Raw genomic sequence first — 25,595 nt, 5'->3', positions numbered from 1 at the left:
GTGGGGTTTCCACCGTGGGCTTGATGCCCTCTCGGTCAAGCTGTGGTCCTGACAGGGTGGCGGCTGCCCTTTCCACATTCTGCTAGGGAAGGATGAAGCCCAAGGATGTCCCCTGAGCCCAACTTAGTTTTGGCCAGCCTGGCCAGCAGGCCACATGCAGAACCACAGAGTAGAAAAACCTTGTTTTATTCAGCCCAGGCCTGGGCAGTGTTGCTCTGTGGTATGGCCAAAATATAAAAAATAAAAACCAACAACCAACAAAATAACGTTGTAGGGGAAAGTTAAGTACACAGTTGGGCCTGGCATCCGGAATCCCTGTGGTTTCGGTCCACGTTCGCTCCCTGAGGCGGGCAGGGAAGGATGCTCTTGGCGTCCAGCTGCCCCTGCCTGTGGGTGGGGGGTTGGGCCCCTCGGGCCGGGCTTGTCCTGGCAGGAGGCTGCCTGGGGAGCAGCCCCTGCTTTGGGAGGTGGGAAGGTTGGCTGCCTGTACACCCTCTCCACGATCAGGATCTAAGGAAAGAAAGAGAGCAAGTCAGCGGCAGGCTGAGGGTAGGGCCCCTCACTCGACTGTCGGCAAGGCCCCCCGTGCCTCCCCGGCTGAGCGCTTCCCTTCCGCAGCCCAGGTCCCTTACGGGAGGGCGGGCACGGGCCTCCATGTCCCTCAGTAATCTGGGCTCAGGGAAAGGGGCTCCAAGAAGAGGGGTTTCACGGGCTCCCATGCAGGGCTCGGTCTTGGCACAGCCCCCTCCCCGTGCCCTGAGTTCCAGATTCTTTTCTAGGCCATCAGCAGAGCTGCTACTGTCTGAAAATACTTTCTTGTTTTTTCTAACTCAGTACTTTTGGGGAAAAAAAAAGGCCTCCTTTTTCCTCTTCAGAAACATGATTGAAACCCACAGGCGTCAGTCCCGTGGCCTTTCTGGGAACGCTCCGTCCGGCTTCCTGCGCGCTGGCCCAGCCGCCCGCCTGCGGTCAGGGTCGCGGAGACACACTAATGAGACCTGAGCCTCTCCAGGCACTTCTGTAGAGGGCGCGGAAGGCAGGGCCTCGGCGTTGCCTGCGCCCGCAGGCCCCAGGGGAGCCCGAGGGGGGCGCGGGGCGGCTCCTCTGTCCGCCCCGCTGAGGCGCCCAGCTCGTGGTGCCGCCCCCCGAAACGGGAGGCTGCTTGGATGCACCTTTCCCAGCAGCAGGAGGAACAGGAGTGCACACAGACTCCCCGCCTCCCTCGCACCCCTCAGCCTGCTGCTTCTCTCCTAGGTCCCTGCCTCTCTCCCTCCTGCCTCCTCCTCCTTCCCTAGAATTGCTTCTCAGAAAACCTCTGCTGCTTAGGTGACTCCTGGATTTTTAATAGCTGAGCAAGACAAGCCCTGAGGAGCGAGAAGGTGCTGGAAACCCAGGCCTGCCAAAGGGCTAGGTTGCCAGGGATGGGGCAGGAGTTAGTCGTTTCAAACATACTCTGTGACCTGGATAATTCTGATCTAATCCTGCTAACGAGGAACCTAACCTCTGAAATGAACCAAAGGCTACTGTTCTCACGGTGTGTGTGTGGGGGGGGGGGGGAGGGATGGGGGGGTCGGGGGAGCTGTGAACAGTTAGCTTAGTGGTAGCAGCCAAGGGTGAAAGGGCTATCTCTAAACACACGCTGAGCCCGCACATACCAAGCTCTGACCCTGGTCACACTCTGAGCCCTGACCGGGGTCACATGCTGAGCCTTAATCCTGGTCACACACTGAGCCCTGAGCCTGGTCACACACTGAGCCCTGAGCTGGTGACAGGCTAAACCTCTCATACCTGTCAACCATTAATAAGCACATGTTTGGGGAAAGATGCTTCTCTGGGCCTTGGAATCCCTGCCATTTGTCCCCTGGATGATGGACTAAAGCTCTAGGAGACTACTCTTTTTCTTATTTTTTAAATGGGAAAGAGTTGCTTTGATCTGATCAAGCATTTAAAATTCACATGGAGTGGGACTGGGTTTTTTAATGAGTTTGTAAGCAGGGGGTCCCTATGCAAAGTACTTCATGTGAGAAATCAGGAGAGACGCTGAGGACAGCCAGCCCGGGGCAGCAACGCCTGAGGAGCCACGTGCCAGAGGCCTGGGCCCAGAGTTCATCAGCTCCCTCCACAGTGGGGCCCATGGACTGATGACCGATTAGAAGTGGTTGTAACCAGAATCCCTTCTAACCTGGGACTGCTTCATTCATTCCACCTGTTACAGACACTGATGACCACACAGCTGCCCCTCCCTGAGCACCAGTGTGAAGGGTCCTGGAACCCACACAGACGTCAGGCCTTGAAATCCTCCTCACAAGCCTGCGTGGCAAGTGATGAAGAGATAAATAGTTCAGAGAGGTGAGGTGAACTGCCCGATGGCCCAGAGCAAGGGAGTCACAGAACCAGGGTGGCAGAGCCCCGTGCACCTCCACCCAACACGCTGCCTCCTGCTGGTCGTCTGCACGTGAGGAAAGACAGGGAGCCACGCCCCAATCAACGCCCCGCAGGCTGAGCGCCGCCCCCATCCTGAGCACTCGGTCTGGGTGGGTATGGTGGGTCGGCCTCCTCCTGCTCAGCCTGTGGGCTGGCCCAGCCGCAGCTGTGTGTGGCCGTCAAGGTGACCCGCCGTGCAGGGATCCTGCGTGTCTCACGCGGCCCGGCCTGCTCCTCAGGTAGGAGAGGGGCTGGAGTAAGGAGGGGCTGGACGAGCACTTACTGCACAATTTTGCAGTTTGTGGCAGACACATAGCGACCTGTATAGTGGATGTTGCATCTCACCACGTTGTTGGTGAAGTCAGACTCCAGAACAATGTACTTTGGGTTCACGTGCACCTGAAGAGGGAACGGAAGAGAAGGGAAAGGGATCTGGTCAGGGGGCTGTGCTTCACTTGGTCACCAGGGAAGGTGGAGAGGCAGACAGGCAGAAACAGAGGAGACAGAGAAAGGGAGAAAGGGAGATGGAGAAAGACTGTGCGAGACCAAGAGACCCAGAGACAGAAATACCCTGATGGAGAGACAGGGAAGATGTGGGGAGACAGAAAGGAATGAAGAGATAGCTCATAGTCAAAGAAAGCATCATTGGATCATCCTTCTTGGAAGATAGGAGGCTTCCCCAGAGTCAGAGCCCAGGCCAGGGGAACCCACATGGGGCATTCAGAGACACTGCCCCAGGGAACCCAGCACTGAGTGAGGGATGGAGCAGGGATCCCATGCCTGGTCTCCCTGAGTTGGAGGCTTGAACCCTTTCCCTGTGCATGCCTAGATGATCTGTGGAAGGCCTGTCTGATGCCAGGTTGCATCTCCTGCGCTGGAGCCCAAGGCACCTGACACTCATTGCGATGCTGACCCAAGCATAACCTGTCTGGAGAGAAGCATCAGGACGCAAGGAAATCTTCTAAATGTTGGATGGATAGGGGAGGGCTTCACTGGGGCAGGCTATACCCGGCCCTATTTGCAGAACATGTAAGAAGAGATGCCATGATGTTATATTTAAGTTACATTCCCTAGGGACAGGAACTGTGCATTACTTAAGTGTCTTGAATCCTTGGAACCTAGAACTCAGCAGGGCCTTTACTGTATGAGTTTGCTGAGTGGGTGAGTGAGGGAAGGAAAAGAATAGCCTTGACAACCCTGGCCCCTGGGTGAGGCTGAGCAGAGGCCCCCCTGCGCCCACTGAGAGGGGCTCAGGATCAGGCTGCAGCCAGCTGCTTCTGGGCTGCCGTGCTCTGAATGCAGCCGCCCAGCTGCCGGTCTTCATGCAGGTTAAAGCCATCTCCCAGGCCCCACTTCTCTGCTCTTCCTTTACTCCAGCATAGAGCAGTGGGCCCAGGGGGGCTGGCAGGGTGAGTCCCACCCTCTCTCTGCACCTGCAAGAAGAAGGCTAAGATTTGGCTTCCCCAGGTGAAGTCACAATGACCTGGCCCCCATCCAGCCTGCATGGATGTACCACACTGGGCTGTGTGTCTTTGGCGTGCTTTTCTACTTGTCTCCCCCAAGGGAAGTGGTGTTGGAGTGAGCGGACATGGAAGAGGGGTTCAGGCCAGAAGAGGGGTTCAGGACTGTTGGTCACAGGAGCCCTTGGCTTTGCAGGGGTCTTGTGAGGACGTGAGGGTCTCTCTCAGGAAAGGGCAGTGTCCTCTCCCAGGTGGCACAGAGCCTGCCCTGCCCACAGACAAGGGGATGGACCCCATGGCTCTCCAAGTCCTCTGTCAGGGAAGACAGGGTCACCACCTCCTCTAGCATCACCACACCTGCACCGAGGTTCCTAGGTGTTTTTTATGGGAAGAGGCTGTGTCTGCCTGAGGCTAAGACCTTCAGATGGGAAGTGCAGGCCTCGGGGACATGTCAGCTGCTCAGAAGCTGGGGGGTAGGGTGGGCAGGGAATATGCCCAGAGGGCAAAGCTTATCTCAGAGGCAGTGAGCATCAGGTTGGAGGAGTGCCTCTGACCAGGGGCCCCACCTTGAGGATGTAGTTCCCGGGCTGCACATCGGTTATGTCAATCCACTGGCAGTCGATGTCTGCGTTGTATGTGTCATAGCAGCCTGGGCTCAGGCCCTAGGAAGAGGGACAGGAGCAGAGGTTGGGGTGCTGTGCACTCCTCAGAGGCTCCCCATGCCCACTGCAGCAGCCCGGGGTCCTCCTTCCTCTGTGCTTCGTCCTGATCCTGGCCCAGGGTCGCTGCTCAGAGTGGGTCTGCCCCGTCCTAAGCCCACTGCGTGGACGGACCAGAGAGACAGCTGTAATAGCCAGATGGAGGGATGAAATGAAGGTGAGGGGATGCCTGGGAGAGATGGATGAAGGAATGGACAGAGAGACAGACAGGCAGGATAGATGGACACTCTGGATGTTTGGACAGAAAGATGGATTTGGGTGGACAACTAGGCAAATGGAACATCATGCCATCCAGATTTCGTTGGAATGTTCCTTTCCTTCCATAAGCAGACACCCCTGGGAATGGAGGTGGAGGGTCGTCCCCGAGGGGCCCTGTGGTAGCCTCAGAACTGGCGAGAAGACCCACATTCCGGCTGAGCAGAGCGGCTAGGAGCCTTGGCACTAGCCCATCTTCAGCTTGGCCCAGCTTCCCCATCCCTGGCAGGCGTCCCCCCCGTCCTCTGGAGCCCCTGCCCTGGCTCTCCAGCCCAACCTGCGTGTGAGAGGTGCACGCGTAGCGCTTGAGGTTGCCGAAGTCGCAGGTGCTGTCCTCCAGGCAGAAGCTGGCCTTGTGACCCTCAGCTACCTTCTTGCCTGTGGCTGCGTCCAGCAAGTCGTAGTGGCTGAACTCGTCCATGCTGTGGTAATGCCTAGGGGCAGCAGAGGAAGAGGGAGAAGAGGGCCTAGTCACCCCAGCTTCCCAGCCCGCTCCCCTCCTGAGACGGGCCCAGGTGACCCTGCTGTGATACCACCTCCTGACCAGTCTGGGCTCCTGGGGCTCCTTGGGCCCTGTGTCCCACAGGCAGCATCTCTGGCGCCAGTCCCCCTAGGAGGGCACCTCCTCAAGACCCCTCACTTCCTCTTGGGCTCCTACCTGTACTGGCTTCCGTTGGGTGATGCCCTGTATTCTAGATACTTCCACCCCCAATCAAGACCGATCCTCCTACATCCCATCTTCCATTCCAGCTTTTGCTAAGGCTCCTCTGAGAAATCCTTGCCCCAGTGATGGCTCCTTGGCATAAAACACCTCCCGGGGCCCTGGCACCAGCACGGCCCCGCCCGGAGCGCTCATGTGGAGGGGTGCTCGGGCACAGGGCCCCTGGCCCAGAGGAGGGGGCGGGCCAGGCGGCCCACTCACTGGTGGCAGCTGTGCCACTCCCAGGTGTGCCGCGGCCGGTTCGGGAGGAAGTCTGCCGTGCCCTGGTTCTTCACGCGCTGGGGGAAGCGCAGCAGCACCCGCACGTCGTAGTCAGTGGCCTCGGGGGCGTAGGCTGTGCTGTGGGAACAGGGCGGAGACCGGAGGGGCTTGGTACCAGACACAGACACCCAGCGTGGGTCAGCTCACCCCTGAAGGTTCTCACGTCTGACCCCTGCCCTGCAGCCAAGGCTCAGGCCTCTGTTCCCCTCTGCTGGCTGTCCCTCCTTTCTGGCCTCTGCCACGTGGCTGGCAGCTGCCAATGGAGCCTTTCTAAAGCAGCATTTGGCCTGATGATGACCCTCTGCGGGTACCTGACGCCTGCAGGTGACTCTCAGCTGGGGACAGCCCCGGAGGGTGGGGGCAAATCAAAATCTTTGGAGGGCTTTTATAAAATAGTCCTACCCAGGAGATTCTGACCTTCTCCCTCCCCCTACACTTCCAGCTTCAAACACTGTTTCCCAAGCAGACTTAACTCCTTCACTAATCTGTACTTTTGCCTGTGCTGTTCACCTGACCCAGAACTCACCCAGCTTCCTAGACCCAACTTTGGCCCTCTCCTCCAGGAAGTCTGCCTTGATTGCCCCACTTAGAGGACTCACGACTGCCTGTGAGATCTAACGGTGCTGTCTACAGCACACCCCGATACCACACACACCCTGAGCCGGGTCAGTGCTTGTAGGCCACCTCTCCCTGACTGGCCTCCGGGCCAGCCACCTGCCCTTTTCTGCTCAGGAAGCACTGGTCTGGTGTGGACTGCCTGCTCACGATTCACTTGCTGACCCCCAGCTGCCAACTGAGGTGGGCCTTGTGAGGAGAGAAGGGAAAAGAGGGAAAACTGAGGGGCAGCAGTGAGGGGACACACGTGTTCACACCTCGTAGGTAGGAACGAGGGCGGGCTGAAGCCTCCTCCCTCTGCAGCTGACTGCAGACAGCTGTCTTGGCCAGCCTCAGGGGCACTTCCTTGGCACTCATTAAGGTCTGGGCCCTAAGGCCAGAGGTAGGAGGTGTCCAGTCATGGGGATTAGCTCTCTCTGAGAGGATGTCTGAACAACAGGCGGTGCAGGCTTCTGTCTGCCAGGACGTGAGGCCCTTGGCGTTGTCTGAGGAAGGCTTGGAATGTGTCTGTGTCTGTGTTGGAACAAAACATCCTCCTTCCCTCTGTTCAGTTAAGTCCTGCCCTTCTGTTGGGCTCAGCACACCGTGGGAAACCATTAGGGTCTGGGTTCTAGGCCCAGCTTGGCCACAAACCCGTGGTGAGACTTGGAGCAAGTCCCTTCCCTCATCTGAGTTCTGAGTTCTGCCTGCTCTCTGTGAACTGGCACTGGTCTGCAACCCACGCTTTCGATGATCTCCGAGGGCCCTGCTGCTCCAGGGCTTCAGGTCTGCTGCATTTTCTAGGTCTGTATCCCACGCCCAGCCTCCACGGAGGCCTCAGCCCTTGCCAACCGCTCCCTCCTCTGGCCTCGCACAGCTCCAGCCTGCCAACCGCCACTTCTAGCTCTCCTTCCACTCCCTGTCGCTTGGCTCTGGGTGAGAGGCCACTTTCTCCAGCTAGACCAGGAGACCCCTCGGATGTAGCCTCAGCTGCCTCTTCCCCGGCCCATTCAGGAGCTCAGGTGTGGGCACACAGGATGTTCCCTGAAGATGGAGTAACAGTTTGGTTTTGACTCAAACTCCTCAAAACTCAGCCTCGATGGACGGCCGTGGAGACTGAGCTCCTCCCCACTGGAGGAACTGTAGCAGGAGCAGGACTGTTAGGCTGCTGTCTCCCCAGGGACGAGACCTGAGTGGGCATGCCGACTGAGTGGAACTCACGTGTGGTCCCTGGACCGGTGCCAGTTCGCACGCGGTCTGTTGCCAGTCTGTAACGAGATAAGGAACTTGTGCCAGCATGTAAATCAATTACATCATTAATCACACTGTCTAGTTCAGCTGATACTTTTTTTTTGAAGCAAGACTTTCTCGATTTTTTTTTTTGAAGCAAGACTTTCTCAATGAAGGAAGCAGTGAGTTGGGTTACATTCCAGTGCAAGCTCTTCATCTTGTTACAGATAGATAACAGTTTGTGGTCAGCGACTCTGAGTGGCAGTGAACAAGCGGTTCCATAAGTGAGAAAATGTTGAAATTCTAAAGGGCTTCCCAGATACTCAAAAGTGAAAGTAAATAGAGTTCAAATGTTTAAAAAAAGCAAATAATTAAGAAAAATAGGAGCTTTCAACGTAGACAGATGTCAACAAAAGAAGCAGGTCAATGTAATCTTTAACTAGTTCTTTTAGCACAGGGAGATGTCCCCAAAGCATACAAATTTGAATGGAACATTTGCTGTCAATAAATTTAAACGCAAGCTCTGCAAGAGGAGAATCACCCAGGAATAATGGAGAGTTGGCTGTGCTCACCTCCCGGTTCAAGTTAACTGGTGTCCTTCCCTTCTCTTTAGTGCAACACATAACTGAGGCCTCATTGTCACCCATGCCCACGGCCCCTGCTGGGCAGCCCACACCTGTCCTCTGTGGAGAAGGCCCCATAATCCTGCCTCTATCCTGAAGGCACCTGTAAGACCTCCCTGGGCTCCGCATGAGGAACCTTCTCACGAGGCAGCTCAGATCTGAAGGTTTTAGTTCCTCTCACTGCTCCTTAGTTACTGACAGGGCAACACAGACCTTTGGGGCTGGTGTGAAAATTAAACGCCACTAGGTTCCTCATATAGTGATGTATACGGAACTGCTGGATCACCCTCATTCCCGTCCCCACCCCGCCACCCCGACTTCCTTGGGGGAGGCAAGGCCCACCGATGACGAGGCCAGGGTCGTACAGCCTGCGGGCAACCTGGCCAGCGTGAGCACAGGCTCTGGGTGACTCCTGGGGACTGTCCACGCTTCCTCCTCATCTCCTTACCTGGCCAGACACTTCTCCTCCGCAGCACAGCGCAGGGAGTACAGATGGGCTCTCTGGACGTATGTGGACGCTTGCACGTAGTTGGGGTCTGGGACCAAGTCAGGGAGGCCTGGAATGGGGAGTGGGAGAGAGGGAGGAGGTAGCAACAGCTCGGCATCGAGGAGGGTCAGGCTGGCCGGGGTTGAAACCCGGAGACCTCCCCGACCCCATACGCCCTTTGCCATCCTTCTTCCTCTATACAGGCTGTCACCTCCTCCTGGAAGCCTCCCAGCGTGAGCGAGTGTGTGACTGGAACCACTCACCCTAGGCTCAGGTGTGGGGTCAGGGAGATCAGGGAGCAGGGCCTCATCTCTGGAGTTCCATGCTGTTGGGACCGCTGAGCCTCCTGGCACATGAGTCAGAAGGGGGTGACTGGGTGGAATTTGGAGAGCCAGAGAAGACAGAAGGGTATTCTTGGCAGGGAGAGTAGCAGGAACAAGGGCCTGGGGGCAGGACTGAATGAACCAAGTAATTTCCTGACAGCATTTCCCAGGCCTCTGGGCACCAGCCCCCAGATACCCTCTGCTCCTCTCACCCCTGCAGCAGGCATTCTCTGTGAGCCGCCAAGAGAGAGCCCTGGGCTTCTGGCCCCAGGTGGGTCCCAGAAGGCTCCTGGGCAGAACCAGGTGGTTGGCAGAACTGGGGGTGGTCAGGAAAGGAGGGGCTCACAGGAAAACAGAGCAGGCTGCTGACTGGGCAGGATTCTCCCACCCTTCTCAGGATTCCTTGCATCCTGTCATTGGCCCCCAGACCTGACCACACCTTCCCCTGTCTGCAGCCTCTGGCCTCCAATCTGAGGAGGGCCTGGTTCCCTCCCCTGCCTAGGGGAAGTCTGGAGTCTGCTCCAGCCCCTGGATCACTTGTTCCCCAGGTTATGCGGGAGCCAGGGGTCTGTCCCTTCTGCACCCCCCGCTCCCCCCACACGTAACTTACTCCCAGTGAGAATGATTAGGAATGAGCAGAAACCGAACTCAGGTGTCCAGGCCCTATCCACATGGAACAGAGGAGGAAAGACCTTGAAGTTGGGTGTGTGAAAGGGCTGGGAGGTGGGCAAGGGGACTTGAGAGCCCTGGGCTCCATCTCAGCGCAGCCACCAGCTTAAAGGGGAATGGCCGGGGCCTCCACGCCCCCTCCCCTCCCAGGCTGCAGGGACTCTGGCGGATAAAGGATAAAATGAAGCTGTAAGTTCCGCTTAGCTTCTTTCAAGCCCTCTGTTCTTGGGGGCCAGGCATGGGGAGGGGGCTTGAGTCATGCAGACAGGTTTCTAGCCCCTTCTTCCTGCTGCCAAAACCCTCTTGTCAGCTTATAGATCCAGAAGATGAGGCAGAGGAGGGGGACTCCGGCTTCTTAGCCTTTCCCAGAGGTGTCTGCTGCGCGCCACCCCTCACAAACACATCCCTGGGGCCCCCAGACCCTCCCCCTGCTCGCCCCAGGGCCCCGGCCCCATGTAGGAGCAGCCAGTGTGATCTCACCTACTCGGAATGAAGAGGAAGCTTGGAGCACAGGGTGGGTGAGGATGAGGTGGCTCCTGGCTGATGGGGGCCGTCTTGGCCAGCCTAGGCCCCATTACTCAAGCCCCCAGGAATGCCTGCAGTCATTTCCCAAGGGATCCTCAGGCCCTGAAAGCAAGGGCCACCTCGATATCAAGCTGTTTCTCACCCTCTGGTCCCCAGAAGCTAGTGTGTGGGGGAGGTGAAAAAGACAGGAACAGTCCCCTTTCCCATTATCAAAGAGCCTGTCCCTCAGCGACATGTGGTGGTGGGTCGGCTGGGCCTGAAGCTTCATAAGACCCAGCATTTGGCACCAGACGGCCTGCCACCCCACCCCAGGCCCGGTTTCAATAAACACTGCACAGATGGCTCTACAAAGCTTTTCTGGCCCGACCCTTCCTCTCTAGGCCATTTCATGAGTTGGCTATGCAGTCCACCAGGGAAGCTGGAAGAGCCAGCTAAGAGGCCAGAGATATTCAGGGCCAGCAAGGACTGGTGCCATTCCTGGCCTCTGACTGTACCCTATGATCACATACTGGGTTCTGATCCTGGTCCTATACTGAACCAAAGATGACCATCTTCCTTTTACTGTGGAGGAACTTCAGGTTCAGGTGGGTGCCTCCTAGTCCAGGAAGTCTTCCCTGATTGGCAGTGACATTCCAGGCTGCACATACTTCTGTCTCACTACTAGATCTGTACCATCTATAATTAGATTTCATCATATTTACCTGTGTTTACTCCCCTCCAGACTATGCACTCCCTTAGGGCAGGGACTGGGCCCCACTCACCCCCTCAGCAGGGCAACCCACTGTGCTTTGGGGCTGACTGACTGTTAGGCAGTCAGTCTCTGCCAGGCAAGCTTCTTTAACGATTACTGGCTTAATACTTTACTGTTCCAATCATCCACGAGCATGCTCCTCACCCTGTCTCCCTCACACAGAGGTGCTGGAGGTAACAGAGGCTCAGAGAGGGCAATGAATTTGCCCACTGTCACACAGCAAGTCAGGGAAGCCCCAGGAGGTGCTCCCAGGTCCCAGCCTCCTTCCAGGATCCTACTTGTTATTCTTCTTTTTATAAAAATGATTTTTCTAAAGTTATAATTTACACACAGTCAAATGCACAGATTGTAGGCATACAGTTTGATAAGTTTTGACAAATGTATACACAGTGTAATTACCACCACATGTTTCCATCATCCCCGAGAGTTCCTTCCTGCCCCTACCCAGTAAATACCCCCTCCCTCCTCCCCAGGTAACCACTGACCTGTGTTTTAATCACTAGATTCGTTATGCCTTTTCTAGCACCTAAATGAAATCACCCTGATCATTAGTTTATGTTCTGTGTTCTGCATCTCTGACCATCACAGCGGCTCCCCCGGCCCACCCTCCACCTCTGTCACACACTCACTGCCCTGGGGGAAGCTGCTGAAAAAGAGAGCAGCCTCAGAAATTCAAGCTGGGTTCCCCCACCCCCTTCAGGATCCCCTGCTGAGGTCCCTGGGAACAGCAGGCCACCTCCCTTGGCTGGTATGTTTTCCCAGGAAGGAACAATGCCTCCTTCTCCACTGCTCTCCCAGGAGGCATTCCATCAGCAGCCAGGCCTGCAGACTTGGGTTCTCAGCCCCTCTATAGGGGCTTGTGTGATGTTGGAAGGGGGATGAGGGAAGGCTTGAGTGGGGGCTTGTGGATGTAGGGGTAGGGGTACCAGTTTGATGTCTCTGGTTGTGTACCCCTGGTTGGGGGGTACAACCAGGACCTCCAGGCAGGGTGGCTGATGTTGGGTGAAGTCCAGATGGTGGGGAGGGGATGGTGCTCCCCTCCCCTCCCCACCATCCCCAAAAGTGTGCATTTTAAAGGAAGATCCTGGAGAGAAGGTAAGGCTTATTCAGAAGGCAGGGAGAACCACCAGTCATGGGATGTAATTTGGGGGCGGCAGGGGGAGGGGGAGCTGGGATCTCTTATCCAGAATATATGGAGTCATCCAGCCCTTGGACTTGGCACTGGAGGCATTATAAAGTAGCTTCCAGTGCGGTTTTCCCAGAGACTCCTGTTTTCATAAATGCAGAGAACTGAATTGATCATAATTCATTTCAGAGCAAACTAATCATTATCACTGGTCTATGCAAGGCCCCTCTCATAATTAAATTTTTTAACCTTTATCCTTACCCTGACTCTCAGACCTATCTTTGAACATCTGTGTCTCTGTGTAAAATCTGCAGCGTGTTGGAGGTGGGTATGTACCCTTGAAGTATATAAATGATATTGTCTTATGGATCTTGTTCTGTTTCTTGATTTCCAGTCAGCGTAAACTTTTAAGATATGTCAATTTCATTGCTTGTCACTGCTAGCAGGACTCCACAGTACGCACCCCCCACGGCCAGTCTAGCCATGGACCCCTGGGGATGGGGCTGGCCACTCAAAGGCTGGGCGGATGGTCTTGCTCAGGCTACCCAGGGAGGCCTGGTCACCGTCGGTGACCTGCCTTCCATGCCCAGGAGAAAGGCAGGAGCCTGACTTCTTACCTTACTGTCAGAGACCTTCTGCATGGCCCTGGGCAGGCCTGGCCCCTCTCTAGGCCTCACTGCTTCCGTTCGTGCAGACTGATTGTCCTCCACCTCACGCATGGCCTGGAGTCTGGGGCTGGACCCTGTGAGCACTCTTCCCCAGGACCAGGACTGGGGGGACACTGAGTCAGAGGGCAGCAAAGGCCCCTGGGATGACCAAAGCCGGGCTGTTCGGCTGGGGAGGGACCAGGTGGGAGTGAATCGGGTCCTGAGGCCATTTTGCAGGCAGCCTCTGGTCTGGAGAAAGCGCTTCAGCCTTGGGGGGCCCCATCAGACCCTCCGGGGCAGTGTAGACACAGCTGAGGGACAAGCACCAGGGCTCGGCATTCCCACTCTGCCCCTGGAGCTTTCTCTGTGGGGGATCCAGGGCCCCTACACGCTGCCTCTTGGGGGGCCAATGTCCTCCCACCTCACCCAGGCTGGGCCTGGAGCTGCCGGCTGACCACAGGCCAGCCCGTGGGAAGCCGAGGACTGTCTTCCCTTTCTCTGGCAGGACTCAGCCGGGCCCTTCTTGCGGGGACGTCTCCAGCAGGCGATTCCACCACCTTGCCCGTCGTCCTGCTCTCCAGGTCCCTTCCCTTCCTTAGGCTCAGTTTCCTCCGGTAGATGATGGGGGGTTGGACTAACTGTCCCTGGAGTGCAGGTTTGAGGGCTCCATAAACACTTGAAGATTAAAATACTTTCAGGAGCTATTCAGTCCATTCTCTAGCCTTGGGCAAGAGCCCAAGACCTCTCACAACCTCTGCAGAGGATACTTTAGCTGCCAGGAAATTCTCACACCGTCTGACCTAAATCCTTCCTGCTTTAGGAGGAATCCGTTCCCTCCTGCTCAGCGGTTCCTGGCCGCTGCCCAGAGCAGAGGGTCTGAGGTTACATTCCTGCCGCTTGCCCACACCTCACCTGTTTTCCTTTTGGCTTCCCCTCTTCTGTGGGTTCCATAAACCTCGTCTTTCCTCCCCCGGCCTCCTGCTCACAAGAAGCAGATGAAGGAAAATGGAATGCAAAAGAGCCCTAATCTCTTGAGCTTGGGGTTGGAGAATAAACAATGTCCAGCAGGAACCGGTCAGTGGGTTGTGAAATATGTGCAGAGCAGGATGTTTTGGCTCGAGCGGCCAGACTCCAGAGGAGCCCCTAGGTGGGGAAAGCAGAGAGCTCACAGAGCATGGCCTCGAATAAAGAAGAGCTGGGAGGGCCTCCAGGGCAGGAGCCGGCAGCTCTGGGTGCTGTGAAATTATCGTCTAATAATCAGGACATTAAATTGTCAGCACCAGCCTGGCAGTGCCACACCTGAGTGATGGGCAGGCAGGCAGGCAAGGTGGCTGCAGGATCTGCTGTGACCGCCATGAAGGGCAATGTAGCCCAGACAAAGGAGCTAGGATGGCCATAAAGCCTGGCCCAGAATCTTCACTATCTCCCCACCACCTACAGAATCAAGCCCAGGGTGGCAGCTAAGGCCCTCTGTGATCTGGCCTTAACCTGGCCTTCCACATCTCTTAACCAGAAGGATCTGTAGGCAGCTCCTAGCACAACTGACCTTTTCTGCCCCTGGCCTCTGACCCCATAGTGCCCCTGTCCTGGAATTCCTTGCTGGGCGCGTGCACACACACACACACACACACACACACACACACACACACACACACACACACACACACACACACACACACTCTTATTGGGGCACAGTCTTTAGGCCCCAAAGCCTACCTTGTAGGCCCCTCCTCTGCCACCACCTCCACTGCCCCCACGAGACGGGGAGAGCCAGTCCAAGGGCAGGGATGGCCTTGCTCCTCTGGGTGGCAGGACCACACTCAGAGGAGGGGATGTGTGTTTGTTCAGTTGAGCAAACTGCTCAGGAAGTAGCCGGGGCTGAGCTGGGAGGAGGCTGCCGCTCAGCTCTGGGGAGGTGAGCTGCCTTCCCCTCTGCTCAAGCCTTCTGCCACCTCCTTGCACACCTCACCCACTCCCACTCTTCCCAGTGTGAACACAGGCCCCACCCTCCTGCCGGCCAACCGTTGCAGGCCCTGCTTCGTGCCCCTGCCCCCACCTCCAGAAGCCTCTGAGGATCCTGCAGTCTCCTGGGGCCCCTCCCTGCCCCTCAGACCCTTCACAGTGACCTGAACTTTTTATCTTTCTTACAAAACCCACTCGGCCCACGGCCTTCCCATCTCAGCTTATGGCAACTTCATCCTTTCACCCTTGATGTTATGCCTGACCCCTCTCTTTCTCTTACACCCCACGTACAATCCATCGGGAAATCCCATCATCTCTCTCTCCAAAATATATCCTGAAACGGACGGCTCACCGCCTCTGTTGTTACCCCCGGCCCAGCCACCAGTACCCCGGTCTGAATCTCTGTACCAGCCTCCTCTCAGACGCCCCCTGCCTGACTCTGCACTGTCCATTCCCAGCATAGCAGTCAGAGACCCTGTTTAAATGTCACTGCAGTAGCTCCCCAATGCATGGAGAGTCAAAGTCAAAGTCCTCACAGTGGCCTACAGGCCCTCCATGGTCTGGACCCTGTTACCTCTCTGACCTGTCTCCTATAATGCCCCCACACCCATGCCATGCTGCTCAAACCACACTGGAACACACTTGAAAGCCCCAGGGAGTTCCTGCCTCAGGGCCTTTGCACTGGCTGTTTCTTCCATCTGGAATGGTCTACATGCAGATAGCCGCGTGGCTCACTCATTTGCCTCCTTTAAGTCTTTGCTCAAACATCGCCTTCACTAGGCCCACCCTGACTACCTTTGTAACCTCTCCCAACACTCCAGATCTCCCTGACTTATCTCTACTTTTTCCACAGTACTTAATTACCACCTTCTATTATTTACTTATTATGTTTACCCATGAAAATACAAGATCCACAAGGGCAGGGATTTTGTCTCTTTTTTTTAAACTAATGAATACCCAACTCTAGACAAGCACCAGTACACAGCAAGGCACTCCATGAATATTTGTTAAATGGCTGAATTTCCTCATGAGATGATTTCTGCCCTCCTCAGCCAGGTGAGGCCCCTGGGGAAGGGGAGGGTGGGATTGTCCTTTGCCTGCTGCCCGGCTGCCGGCCCAGGTCTCGGGGCACAGCGTGTTCTGAGAGCTGGCGAGTCCGGTGAGATGGAAGTGGGCCTGCGCAGTGGCATCCCGCCCGCCTGGTCTCTCGCCGCGGGGCTGAGACCTCAGTGAGGACAGGGATGGGTCCAGGGTGCCCATGAATTCTCTGTACACAGCTCAGGGCCTGGCACCTGTACACCCTCAGCGAGCACAAGCACGAATACCGGCCCCCCGCAAAGGGTCTGCTGGCCCTGCCTGTGTGAGCACAGCCTTCATTATCCGGCAGAGGCTGGGACCCACTGCAAACGCCCTTTCTTTTGAAAAAGGATTAGCTTTGGGGCTGGAAAACCCGTGGTTCCAGCTGGCTTACGAGGGGGAGGGAGGGTGGGTTGTCTCCTGAGACTCTGGTGGCAAAGGCCCCTCAGGCCTCGACTTCCCCACCTGAGTGCCTTCCTGCTCTGCTGTCCTGACACCCTCTCCCCATCTTCAGGTGATACTGAGATGCCCAGTTTCTGGGTGTCCATTAGTAAGGGGGGGAAGGACCCAGGTGCAGCCCTGGCCCTGTAATCCTGAGTCCAGACAGAGAGGCCCTCCGGGTCCAGCTGCCTGTGGTGAGGAGGCTGTGAGGTCAGGGCAGGGGAGGGACGAGACCCAGCCTCCCCTTCCGGCCTCCCTCCTGAGCGGACTGCTGCCCCGCAGGAATGCCGGGCACGGAATTGGAAGCAGGTGTGGGCTGCCTGGGCGGACCGGCCGCTGCTCCCCCAGCCCCTCCTCTTCTGCCATTCCAGCCACTGTCCTGGGGAGTTTTCCATGTGTTCTTGGCTTGGACAGGAGGAGGGTGGACTTGGGCTGGGACTAGTGGTGAGGAGTGCCCCTTTGGAGGCGAGAGGGCATTGAGATGGGGGCCCCTGGGGTGTGGAGAGAGGGAGGAGAGGGGACTAAAGGCCAGTACTCCCGGGCCAAGTGAGGCAGTAGCCTGCAGCCTCTAAGTCCCAAAGAACTCCCCACCCTGCTCGGCCACCACCCCAAAAGACTCTGTGGGGCTTGAGAACTCAAGGCAAAAAACCTGAACTTTTTGTGTCCTCGGGGGTTTAGACCTGAGAGAAACAATGAACTTGGAGACACACCCTTCCCTGAGGGGCAGGAGCAGAGGGAAGGTTGGGGCCGTTCGCTGGGGGAGTCATCCTGGGTCTGAGCTTGGCCACTGATGAATTCTGAGACCTTGGATGAGTTACTGAACTTATCTAGCCTCAGTTGCCTCCTCTGTAAGTTGGGGGTGATAATACCATCTACCTCACAAGCTTGCTGGGGGAACAAAATGAGGAAATGAAAATAAAATGCTTGGCATAGTATCTGGTGCAATTAAGAGTTCAATAATATCAGCTGTTATTATGATTATTTAAAATGGGAGTCGTCTCTTCTTGTGGGGATGGTCCAGTGTGAGAGCAGGGGAGAGAGGATGTGGCCTTGCAACTAGATGATATGAGAGGAGACAGGAAGTCTGCCTGCGATGAGGCTGCCCCGGACACGACTTGTTTGTTCTGACACTAGTGACCTTCAATTGCCAAACAGGGGAGTAACAAGAGGACCCAGGTCCCTCTGTCTCCATAGCTATCTGACCCTCTACCCCAACTTCCTTAGCCTGAAGTCTCCATTTCTTTCTGAAGGAGCAACTTGAGACAACTTCAGGGAAGGAAGGAGGGATGCTGAGCTGTGATTCTGCCTCTACCAGTCACCAGTTATGTGACTTTGGACAAGTCACTTAACCTTCGAGGGCCTCAGTTTCCTCATCTGCAAAATGGGGGTAATAGTAATACTGAGGGTTGTTCTGAAGATTAAGCAACTCTAATTGTAAAGCTCTAAGAACAGTGTCAGGTGCTGCAGACATGCTTGTTAAATAAATGTTCTGGAGTCTGGAGTGGGAATGACAAGGCTTCATGCTAACACCCCACTGGGGAGGTGCTCTTTGCTTCCAAAGCTGTGCACACTCTCTGTTTCATCTCACTCTGTTGCAACCAGTGCCCAGAATGTGGTAGGCGTCAAGTATCTGCTGAATGACCAAATGGATGTGCAAGGTAAGCCTCAATACATGAAAATTTAGAAAAAAAATAATGTCTGGGGGTTAAGATCACAGGATGGGGAGTCACACAGACTCAAATTCTGGTTTCACTACTAAGGGGTTGTGTGACAATCAGCAGGTGAGCCTGTCACCTTATCTATGAAACGGGAGGGATAACAGCATCTGGCTGGTGGGGTTGTTGTGGGAATTAGAAGAGATGATGTATAAAGTGTCCAACATAGGCTAGCAGAATTATGCCGCTGGAGGTGGCTAGCGGAACTGAGGCCCAGGCTCAAGTCCCGCCCCGCCTGCCTTGCAGGTGGAGTGAGGGTCCTCCTGGGTCAGCTCAGTGCAGTGCAGAGATGACAGGCTCAGTTCGAGTTCTGGCTTGGCCGCATCCCGCTGTGAGACCTCCCAGGTCTGAGTTCTCTCATCTGTACCAGAGGACCATAATCCCCACCTTTCTAGGAGGCTGTGGGGGTGAATGAAATCACACATTCAAGTCACAAAGCTCAGCAGGTGCTCCTCTGCGATGGCTGAAGCCGTCACCATCATCCCCGCCTGGGGCTCCAACTCTGGAGGCTTGCTGGGAGGAGGCCTGCTCTGTCCTTCCCTGCATCTATTCCAAGCCTTGTGGAGGTGGGTGGGTGACCTGAGTCAGGGAGGCAGCCTGGGGCGGGGCGGGGGGGTGGGGCGCAGGCGGTGGGAGGTGCAGCAGGGAGCCAGGGCTGCTCTCAGGGACTAAAGGGCCCTGTCTGGCCTCTTGGGCGCAGGAGGCTAGATGGGGAGGGGCGTACCTTAGAAACATCCCTGTGTGAGTGCAGGGAGATGAAACACCTAGGCCTAGGAGAGCAGCACAGTCCCTGTGGGGACCAACAGGTTCTGGAGCAATAGGCTAAGGCACTGAGATTTTGTCCTGAAGGCCTTGGGAGCCACAGAACCTTCTTGAGTAGGAGAGTGATACGGTCAGCAATGCAAGGGTATATCCGCCCCATGCACAGGACGGACTGGAAGGGACCAGGGAGGAGGCAGCCCCAGCTCCGATTGGCTGTATGAGGACAGAGAAGGAGGACCCACTCCAGGCAAGGCGGGCATAGCCACCAGAGATGCCCTGGGAGGACAGCCAGGGTGGCTGCTCCACGTTAGTTTCATAGGGTGGCCAGAGCCAGTGAATCAGGCCTGGGGTGTAAGGGGGAGGCTCTGGGAGAAAAGCCGTGGTCTTCTAGGGCCAGCAGTCATCTTAGTCCACACGAATACCACCAGCTTGGAAAAGCTGAGGCTGTAGGGAGGCAGGAACAGGGACAAGGAGGCCAGGAGAAGAGGCCTGGCCATGGGAGAGGGAGGGGCACAGTGCAGGGGACGCAGCTGCGTCTGGGAAGCAGGCAGCCAGCCTCCAGGCCTCTACAAGGATTTGCTGTGACAGCCAGGCCAGGTGTGTGACCTGGGCTTCTGTTTCCTCACCTTCCCTCCAGTTACACATTTCAGAGACAATGCAGGGGTCCTTGGGCAGCACCCCCTCTCTAGGGTGGGAAGGAAGGGGGTGCAGGCGCCCAAGGAAGAAACCAGACTCCGACAGGCGCTTGGAAACCGCCCAAACGTGGAGGACGTGGGCGGTGCGCACATGTGTTTGGTGTTGTGAGGACACGTCCACGCCCACATACACGCGCAGGCTGCCAGCGCCCAGCCTCAGACCCCTGGGTGTGTGGCCAGGAGGAATGAGGTCAGTCTCGGAGAATCCGCCCTGGACTCCCACACCAGGCCTGGGGGTCTGATCTCAAGCACAAGGCTTGGCCTTCCCCGAAGTGGGATTTTCCATGGTCCCAGCCTAGCAGGGTGGGAAGGGGAACAAATGATGGGGGAGAAGGTACTGCTTCCTCTCTGGCCTCTCTGTGAGCTCTGATTTAGCCTGCACCCTCCTCCCTCCAACCAACAACCCCCCCCCCCCATTTCTAGGGAAGGGGCACTTGGAGGGTGCTGACAGATTGTAGCAGTGCTTGGGCACCTCCTCCTCTTGGACGTCCTCCCTGAGTTCCTAGCCCCCAGCTGGTGAAGCCCCTTCCCTGGCTCCCCTAACCCAGTGCCTGCCCAATCACAGCACTGAGGTGCCCCCTTTTCTGTGCCTCCCTCAGGGCAGGGCCTGGGTTCAGCTTGGCATCTATATACTGTCTTCAGGGGAAAGGTCTTTAATCCCAAATGAACACTGGGGCTGAAGGGCAAGGGCCAGAGGCCCTGCTGAGCACCAGGCACCCCCACTCCAGACATGGCCTCACTCTGGCCAGTCCCCCTCTGAATCTTAAGAACTGATAAGCTAAAGAAGGACCTTCGAAGAGCCACTGGCTTGGGGCACAGTCGTCAAGTCCCAGGCCTGGCTCTGCCAGCAGTGCTATTTGAGGCCTCGGTTTTCTCCTCTGCCCAGAGGTGGAGTGCTCTGGCTGAGCCTCACTCTGCGGTCTTGCATTCTAAGAAAAGCCACCACAAAAGTTGAGCCTATAGGTAAAGTGTGCTCTCTTCCACGGAGCTCGAGGGGCAGTTGATGCAGAGCTGTAACACACCCTGCTACAGGGATGCTGCAAGTCCTGGTGAGGATCGGATGTCAGTGAGGCCATGGTGACAGGAGGATGCATTCTTATCACATCACAGAAGGGCCCTCCATCTAGCTCCTGTCCTGAGCTCCTGCAGGTTCTCAAAGTGGGATTCAGCATCCAACTGCAGTACTACTCCTTGAATGTGAGGGAGTGAGTACTACCGGTGGGCACACTCCTCTCCCCTAGCCTTGGGCTCCAGCAGCCGCTAGAGAGACAGGAGTCCCCACCCCTGCACACCAGCAGCAGCCTCTCATCCAAGGGCAGTATGGCTGGAGACAAGGCAGAGTCCCCATGCAGACAGAGGCAGAGGAGCAAAGGCTGGGGGTGCAGTACCTGTGTCCCTGGGCCCCACAGTGCTCAGCCCTCTCGGCCTGGCGCAGCAAACTTGGTGTGGAGCAGAGACTCAGGAGCAAAGAACTGGGGCATTCACTGCAGCCTGAAAGAGGCAAGGCTGGGGTGGAAAGCATATGCACTGGGGACTTAATGGAAGACCTTAACCAAACCTGACTTTGTATTTGGAGAGAGAGAGAAGCAGGAAGCGGAATTCTAGGACTGCAGAGGTTAGGCCAAAAGCTGTTCAGCCCTGGCCAGACCACTAGTGGGCCCTTGCCAAGGGAGCCCGCCTGCTATCAGCATATGTGGAGTTGCTTATCTGAAGAAGGAAGGCTGCCCCTTCCACTGTGTCCCTGTGTGCAGATGGCTTGGGCTTTCCCAAGACCACGTCATAGCTTCAACATCCCTTGCACCCCTGTCCACAGCTGCCTCCTGGGACTCTCCCCCAGGGCCAGGACTAGGGTGAACTGAGTTAAGTGACTGAGGCCCTGGCCTGGGGTGCAAAATTTAGGACGGTGCCTAAAAACTCCATAACTAAGAGAAGTAATATTTGAGGCAATATTTTTAAAAATCAAAATTAATACGAAAAACCTGTGATGAACAAAATATCAAAATTTCAAATAAATGCAGATTGGTATTGCTCATTTTTCAGTTTGCCTCAGGCTTGAATACAGTTTGACATAGCACCATTACTGATTCTATTTAAAATTCTGATATTTTGTTCATCTTTTTTTGCATTATTTTTGATCTCAAAATGCATTACAATATTACTTATCTCAGTTACTAAGTTTTTTGGTGCCCAGGCCGGTGCCTCACTCACCTCTCTAGTCCGGACTTGCAGTGAAGGAACTCTGAGTCATCTAGTCTGCACTCCTGTCAGGCCAGAACCTCTCTTTTAACCTCTTGTTCATTCTGGCCAAGCTCTCCTGTGCCCAGTGACCAGGAACCTGCCACACCTCCGGAGGCGCCCGCTAAGGCCTTTCCGACCCTAATGCTCCCTGCTTCACCCTGCCAGGCTGGCGGTGGGGCACCTCCAAGAGTGGAGGCCATGCCCTGATGGGAAGGAGGGAGAGGCGGGGAGAGGGGCTCCTTTACTTTGTCCTCAGACGACCCAAGCCAGGTCTGGAAGGCGTCTCTTTCCAAAGCTTGTCCAGTCCCTCCAGCCCCTACCGCCCAAATCAGAGCCCGGGCCTGCCTGGCCAAATCCTGGCACCGATGACGACGCGTGGACAGGGCGAAGGCTGGGAGGCGGGAAGCACTGGGGCTGCCCATAGGGGCGAGGGTGGGGGTTCCTTCCTTAGCAGCTGGGGGAGGCCTTCCGCAAAGGATGGAGGAGGGCCGGGGCGCCGGGACGAACTCACCTCGACCGTTCTGGTTGGGCCGGTACACGCTGCCCACGCTCACGCGGCCCTGCTGCGCGCCGTTGCGCTCGGAACCCGGCGGGGGCGCGTCGGAGCTGCGCACCGGCAGGTAGGGAGGCTCCAGCACGCGGAAGGGGGGCTGCGGCTCCACGGCCCGCGGCGGGCTGTAGGCCTCGGGTGGCATGTTGCCGTAGGGCGGGTACCAGCCGAGGCGGGGGGCGCCGCCGTTGGGCTGCGCGGCGTCGGGGCCCGGGTCGGGGTAGGCCTGCTCGAGGCCCGTGGTGCCCTCGTTGTACAGGCTGTGCGAGTAGCGGCGGTCCAGGCCGTCTGCGGGCTGCGGCGGCGGCGCGTACGGCCTCTCCGGGGCCGGGTAGAAAGCCTGCGGCGGGTACTCGGGCTGCTCCTCGCCGCCGCCGTACTCCTCGTAGCGCGCGCGGGGCTGGAAGGGGTAGATGACGCCCGCCGAGGCCACGGCCGCCGCCCCTGCGCCCAGGCCGCCGCCTGCGCCGCGGTAGTACACGTAGCCCTGGTCGTAGGTCCGCGACGCGGGGTCGTACGTCTCGTACTGGCTGACGAAGGGCGCCTGCGGGTAGGCGAACTGCTGCGGGAAGGACGGCGGCTGGCGGTAGGTGGTGGCGAAGGCCGAGGCCGAGGCCGAGACCGAGGAGGCGGAGCCCCCGTGCCGTTGCTGGGAGACGGAGGTGCGGGCCCGGGCCATGCCCGTGCTGTCCCCGACGGCCACCTCGCGCCAGTTGTCGGGCACCTGGCCGAAGCCGAACGGGTGCCGCGCTTGGCCACGCACGGTGTCCGAGCCCACGCGCCCGGGCAGGGGCAGGGGCAGGGACGGGGCCTGCCGACGCCGGAGGCCCCCCTGGCTGCGCCGCGGCGGGGCCTGGGGGGCGCCCGCCAGCAGCACCCGGGAGTTACCCTCGGGGCGCGGAGGCCCCGCCGGCACGTACTCGGCGCCCGAGTTGAGCAGGCTGTACACCTGCCCATTGTTCTCCCACTGGATCAGCTGCCGCCAGCGTCCCGGGTCCGAGCCCTGCCCTGGCTGCGCCTGCTGCCCGTGCACCAGGATGCAGACGCAGGCGCCCCACACCAGGGCCCCCAGCTGCCAACCAGCTAGGGCCAGAGCCATGGTGGCCCCTCTGCAGAGGCCTGGTGGACCGAGAGGCTCTCAGGAGTGGCCCCCTGTGCGTGCTCCTCTTCCCAGGGCCTCGAGGACAGGACGGCTCCTTGCCTGCCCCAGCTCTAGCTTTGTCCATCCTGGCCTTGTCCCGAGCGGGACGGCTCCTCCGATGACAGCATTTCGAGGCCAAGGGGTCAGGGCAGGGCAGGGGCGGTGCCCAGGGCTGCACAAGGCTCTCTGCAGGGCACCGTCAGGCAGGACCGCCTGGGGGCCTTACATGGCCAGCCCGGCACTGGCGGGCCGCTGGGCTGGCGTTTTCCCACTCTGAATGAATAAGCAACAGGCTGGGAGCGTTGGGAGGGAGCTTTCGGGCTGCCTGGTCCGCCTGCTGGGGCCTCCTCCGCGGGGCCCTATGGCCCGCCGGGTTTTAGCTATGTGGCCTGTCCCACAGCTGCTGTGCTCCCTCAGTCCCTGGAGCTCCCAGCCAAGCCACAGACCTGCCTCTGAGGAAGGGAAAGAAGTGGGGAGTAGGAGGGCGGGGCCTCTGGGGACTCAGCCTGGTGAGTGGGGCCCTGGCAGGCATAACAGGGCTGAGGTGTCAGCACCACTCTGGCCATTTCTCTCTGCTTTGGACCCAGCATCCCTGGTCTCACCTTTCTGGCTTCTTGTTTGGGCTTGAATGAGCCCCTGACTTCTGTCCACTCCAGCCTCTTCCAGGGCTCCTGGGCTCCCGTTCTGCAAAGCAGTGCTGGGACACCCTCCTTGATAGTGGGTCTTCCTGGGGGAGATGCTGAATCCCAGCTGAACCACTCTTTGATTCTGGACCTCGGGTGCAACATAGTTCACTGGGCCTGAGTACAAGGAACATGGAGCTTCAGCTTTTTCCCTCTTGGCACACCCTGGGCCTTACTCTCTCAGTCTGTAGAACAGAAGTATGCCCCTGTGCTGAACAGAACTTGTGAAGTCATGGGAGAGATCACCTTGCTGCCCAGCATGTGTGGTTTCTGTCCTGTATCTCTGGGGTCTACATAGCCTAGAAATAACCTGAGTGTGCACGTGGATAAAGTGAAACTCAGGGGCTATCTTTGATATGGGATAGGAGTCATTGGAAGGCACTATGTGCTGTAAGCATAGAATAGCAGAAAGGGGGATTCAGGCGAACGGGACTAGTCCAGTTGCTGCGATTAAGTTGCTGGGTGATCTTGGGCAAGTCCCTTCCCCATTCTGATCCAGTCACATCTGATGAGTGGAGGATTAGACCAGATGGTCCCCAAGAGTGCCTTGGCAGTTTCTCCATTCTCTCAACAGAAATAGGAGGGGCCTCAGACGTTTGAACACTTTGGTGTCCAAGAAATCACTCTGAACGCCTCCCCTGGGCTGCCTTCTCCAACCTTGGTTGTGGGAACTGGAGGGCAGAAATTGCCCTCCTGTGCTTATACACTACGGAGGAAGAACGTGCCCTTATCTTGGTCTCTCCAGATTCCCCTTCTACCTTGGAAATGCCTGGAGACCACCTTGGGAAGCCAGAGGGGATAGCCCTCAGAGACCCTGGACCCCTGCCTCCTCATCCTTGCCAGCCTGCATTTGTGCCCCCATCAAACCGTGCTTCGGGATGAAGCACTCGGGGCATCCGTCTACCGTCAGAGTCCAGCCAGCAACCATTCAGTGCGAGCTCCTCAGCTCCCGGGTGTGGGATCTGATCTCAGATTCCAGACAGGACTCCTGCAAAGCGCAGCTGGTTTGGTTCAGGACAGTGAACCAGGAGGGTTAAGTCTTCCTTCCCTCCCGCCTGCCCCCTGCAGTGCTGGCCTCAGCTGCTTGGAATCCCTGGGGTCCTGTAGGGCCCTCCCGCCAGCCAGATGGGCAGCAGCGCCAGGAGAGGAGAAGGAGGAGCAGTGGAAACAGGCCTCAGGGTACCCCCAGGCAGAGAGGGGAAGGGAAGAGGAGGAACAGAGGGAGGATAGAGGATGGCTCTGAGGAAGGGGAGCCCCACTGGCGGAGTGGAGAAGACAGAACCCCTCTTCTCGAGCCAGGCAGGGGACAGGGGCTGCCTCAGGGCTTTGGAGCTGTGGGGAGATCAGGGCACAGGCCATTGTGCGCAGCCGGCCTCTGCCTGGAAGCCAACTCCTGGCGTGAAACCCTACCCAATGCTGGCTCCTGCTCCTCTTTCTTTTTTCTTAATAAGGTCGAATCAGAGTGAGTCAGAGGAGCCAAGTTTCCTGTTAGGTTCTGTTTGAATAAACTCTGCTC

General features: G+C 57.3%; 1 protein-coding gene across 1 annotated transcript; it reads right to left on the bottom strand.

Moving 5' to 3' along the window:
- Positions 1–170: 170 nt before the first annotated feature.
- On the bottom strand, positions 171–23,703 carry LOXL1 (lysyl oxidase like 1). The gene is made up of 7 exons (XM_057724322.1): positions 22,217–23,703; positions 8,736–8,844; positions 5,781–5,918; positions 5,136–5,292; positions 4,451–4,546; positions 2,708–2,823; positions 171–510 (listed from the first exon to the last, which is right to left on the bottom strand). The coding sequence occupies exons 1-7, from the start codon at positions 23,352–23,354 to the stop codon at positions 504–506; spliced, it is 1,761 nt and encodes a 586-aa protein (XP_057580305.1). The 5' UTR covers positions 23,355–23,703; the 3' UTR covers positions 171–503.
- Positions 23,704–25,595: the final 1,892 nt, after the last annotated feature.

The sequence above is a fragment of the Hippopotamus amphibius genome, chromosome 2 (assembly GCF_030028045.1).
Source record: "Hippopotamus amphibius kiboko isolate mHipAmp2 chromosome 2, mHipAmp2.hap2, whole genome shotgun sequence".
Classification (NCBI taxonomy): domain Eukaryota; kingdom Metazoa; phylum Chordata; class Mammalia; order Artiodactyla; family Hippopotamidae; genus Hippopotamus; species Hippopotamus amphibius.
The sequence above is the reverse complement of the archived record's forward strand: the minus strand, read 5'-3'. Positions and strand labels throughout refer to the sequence as shown.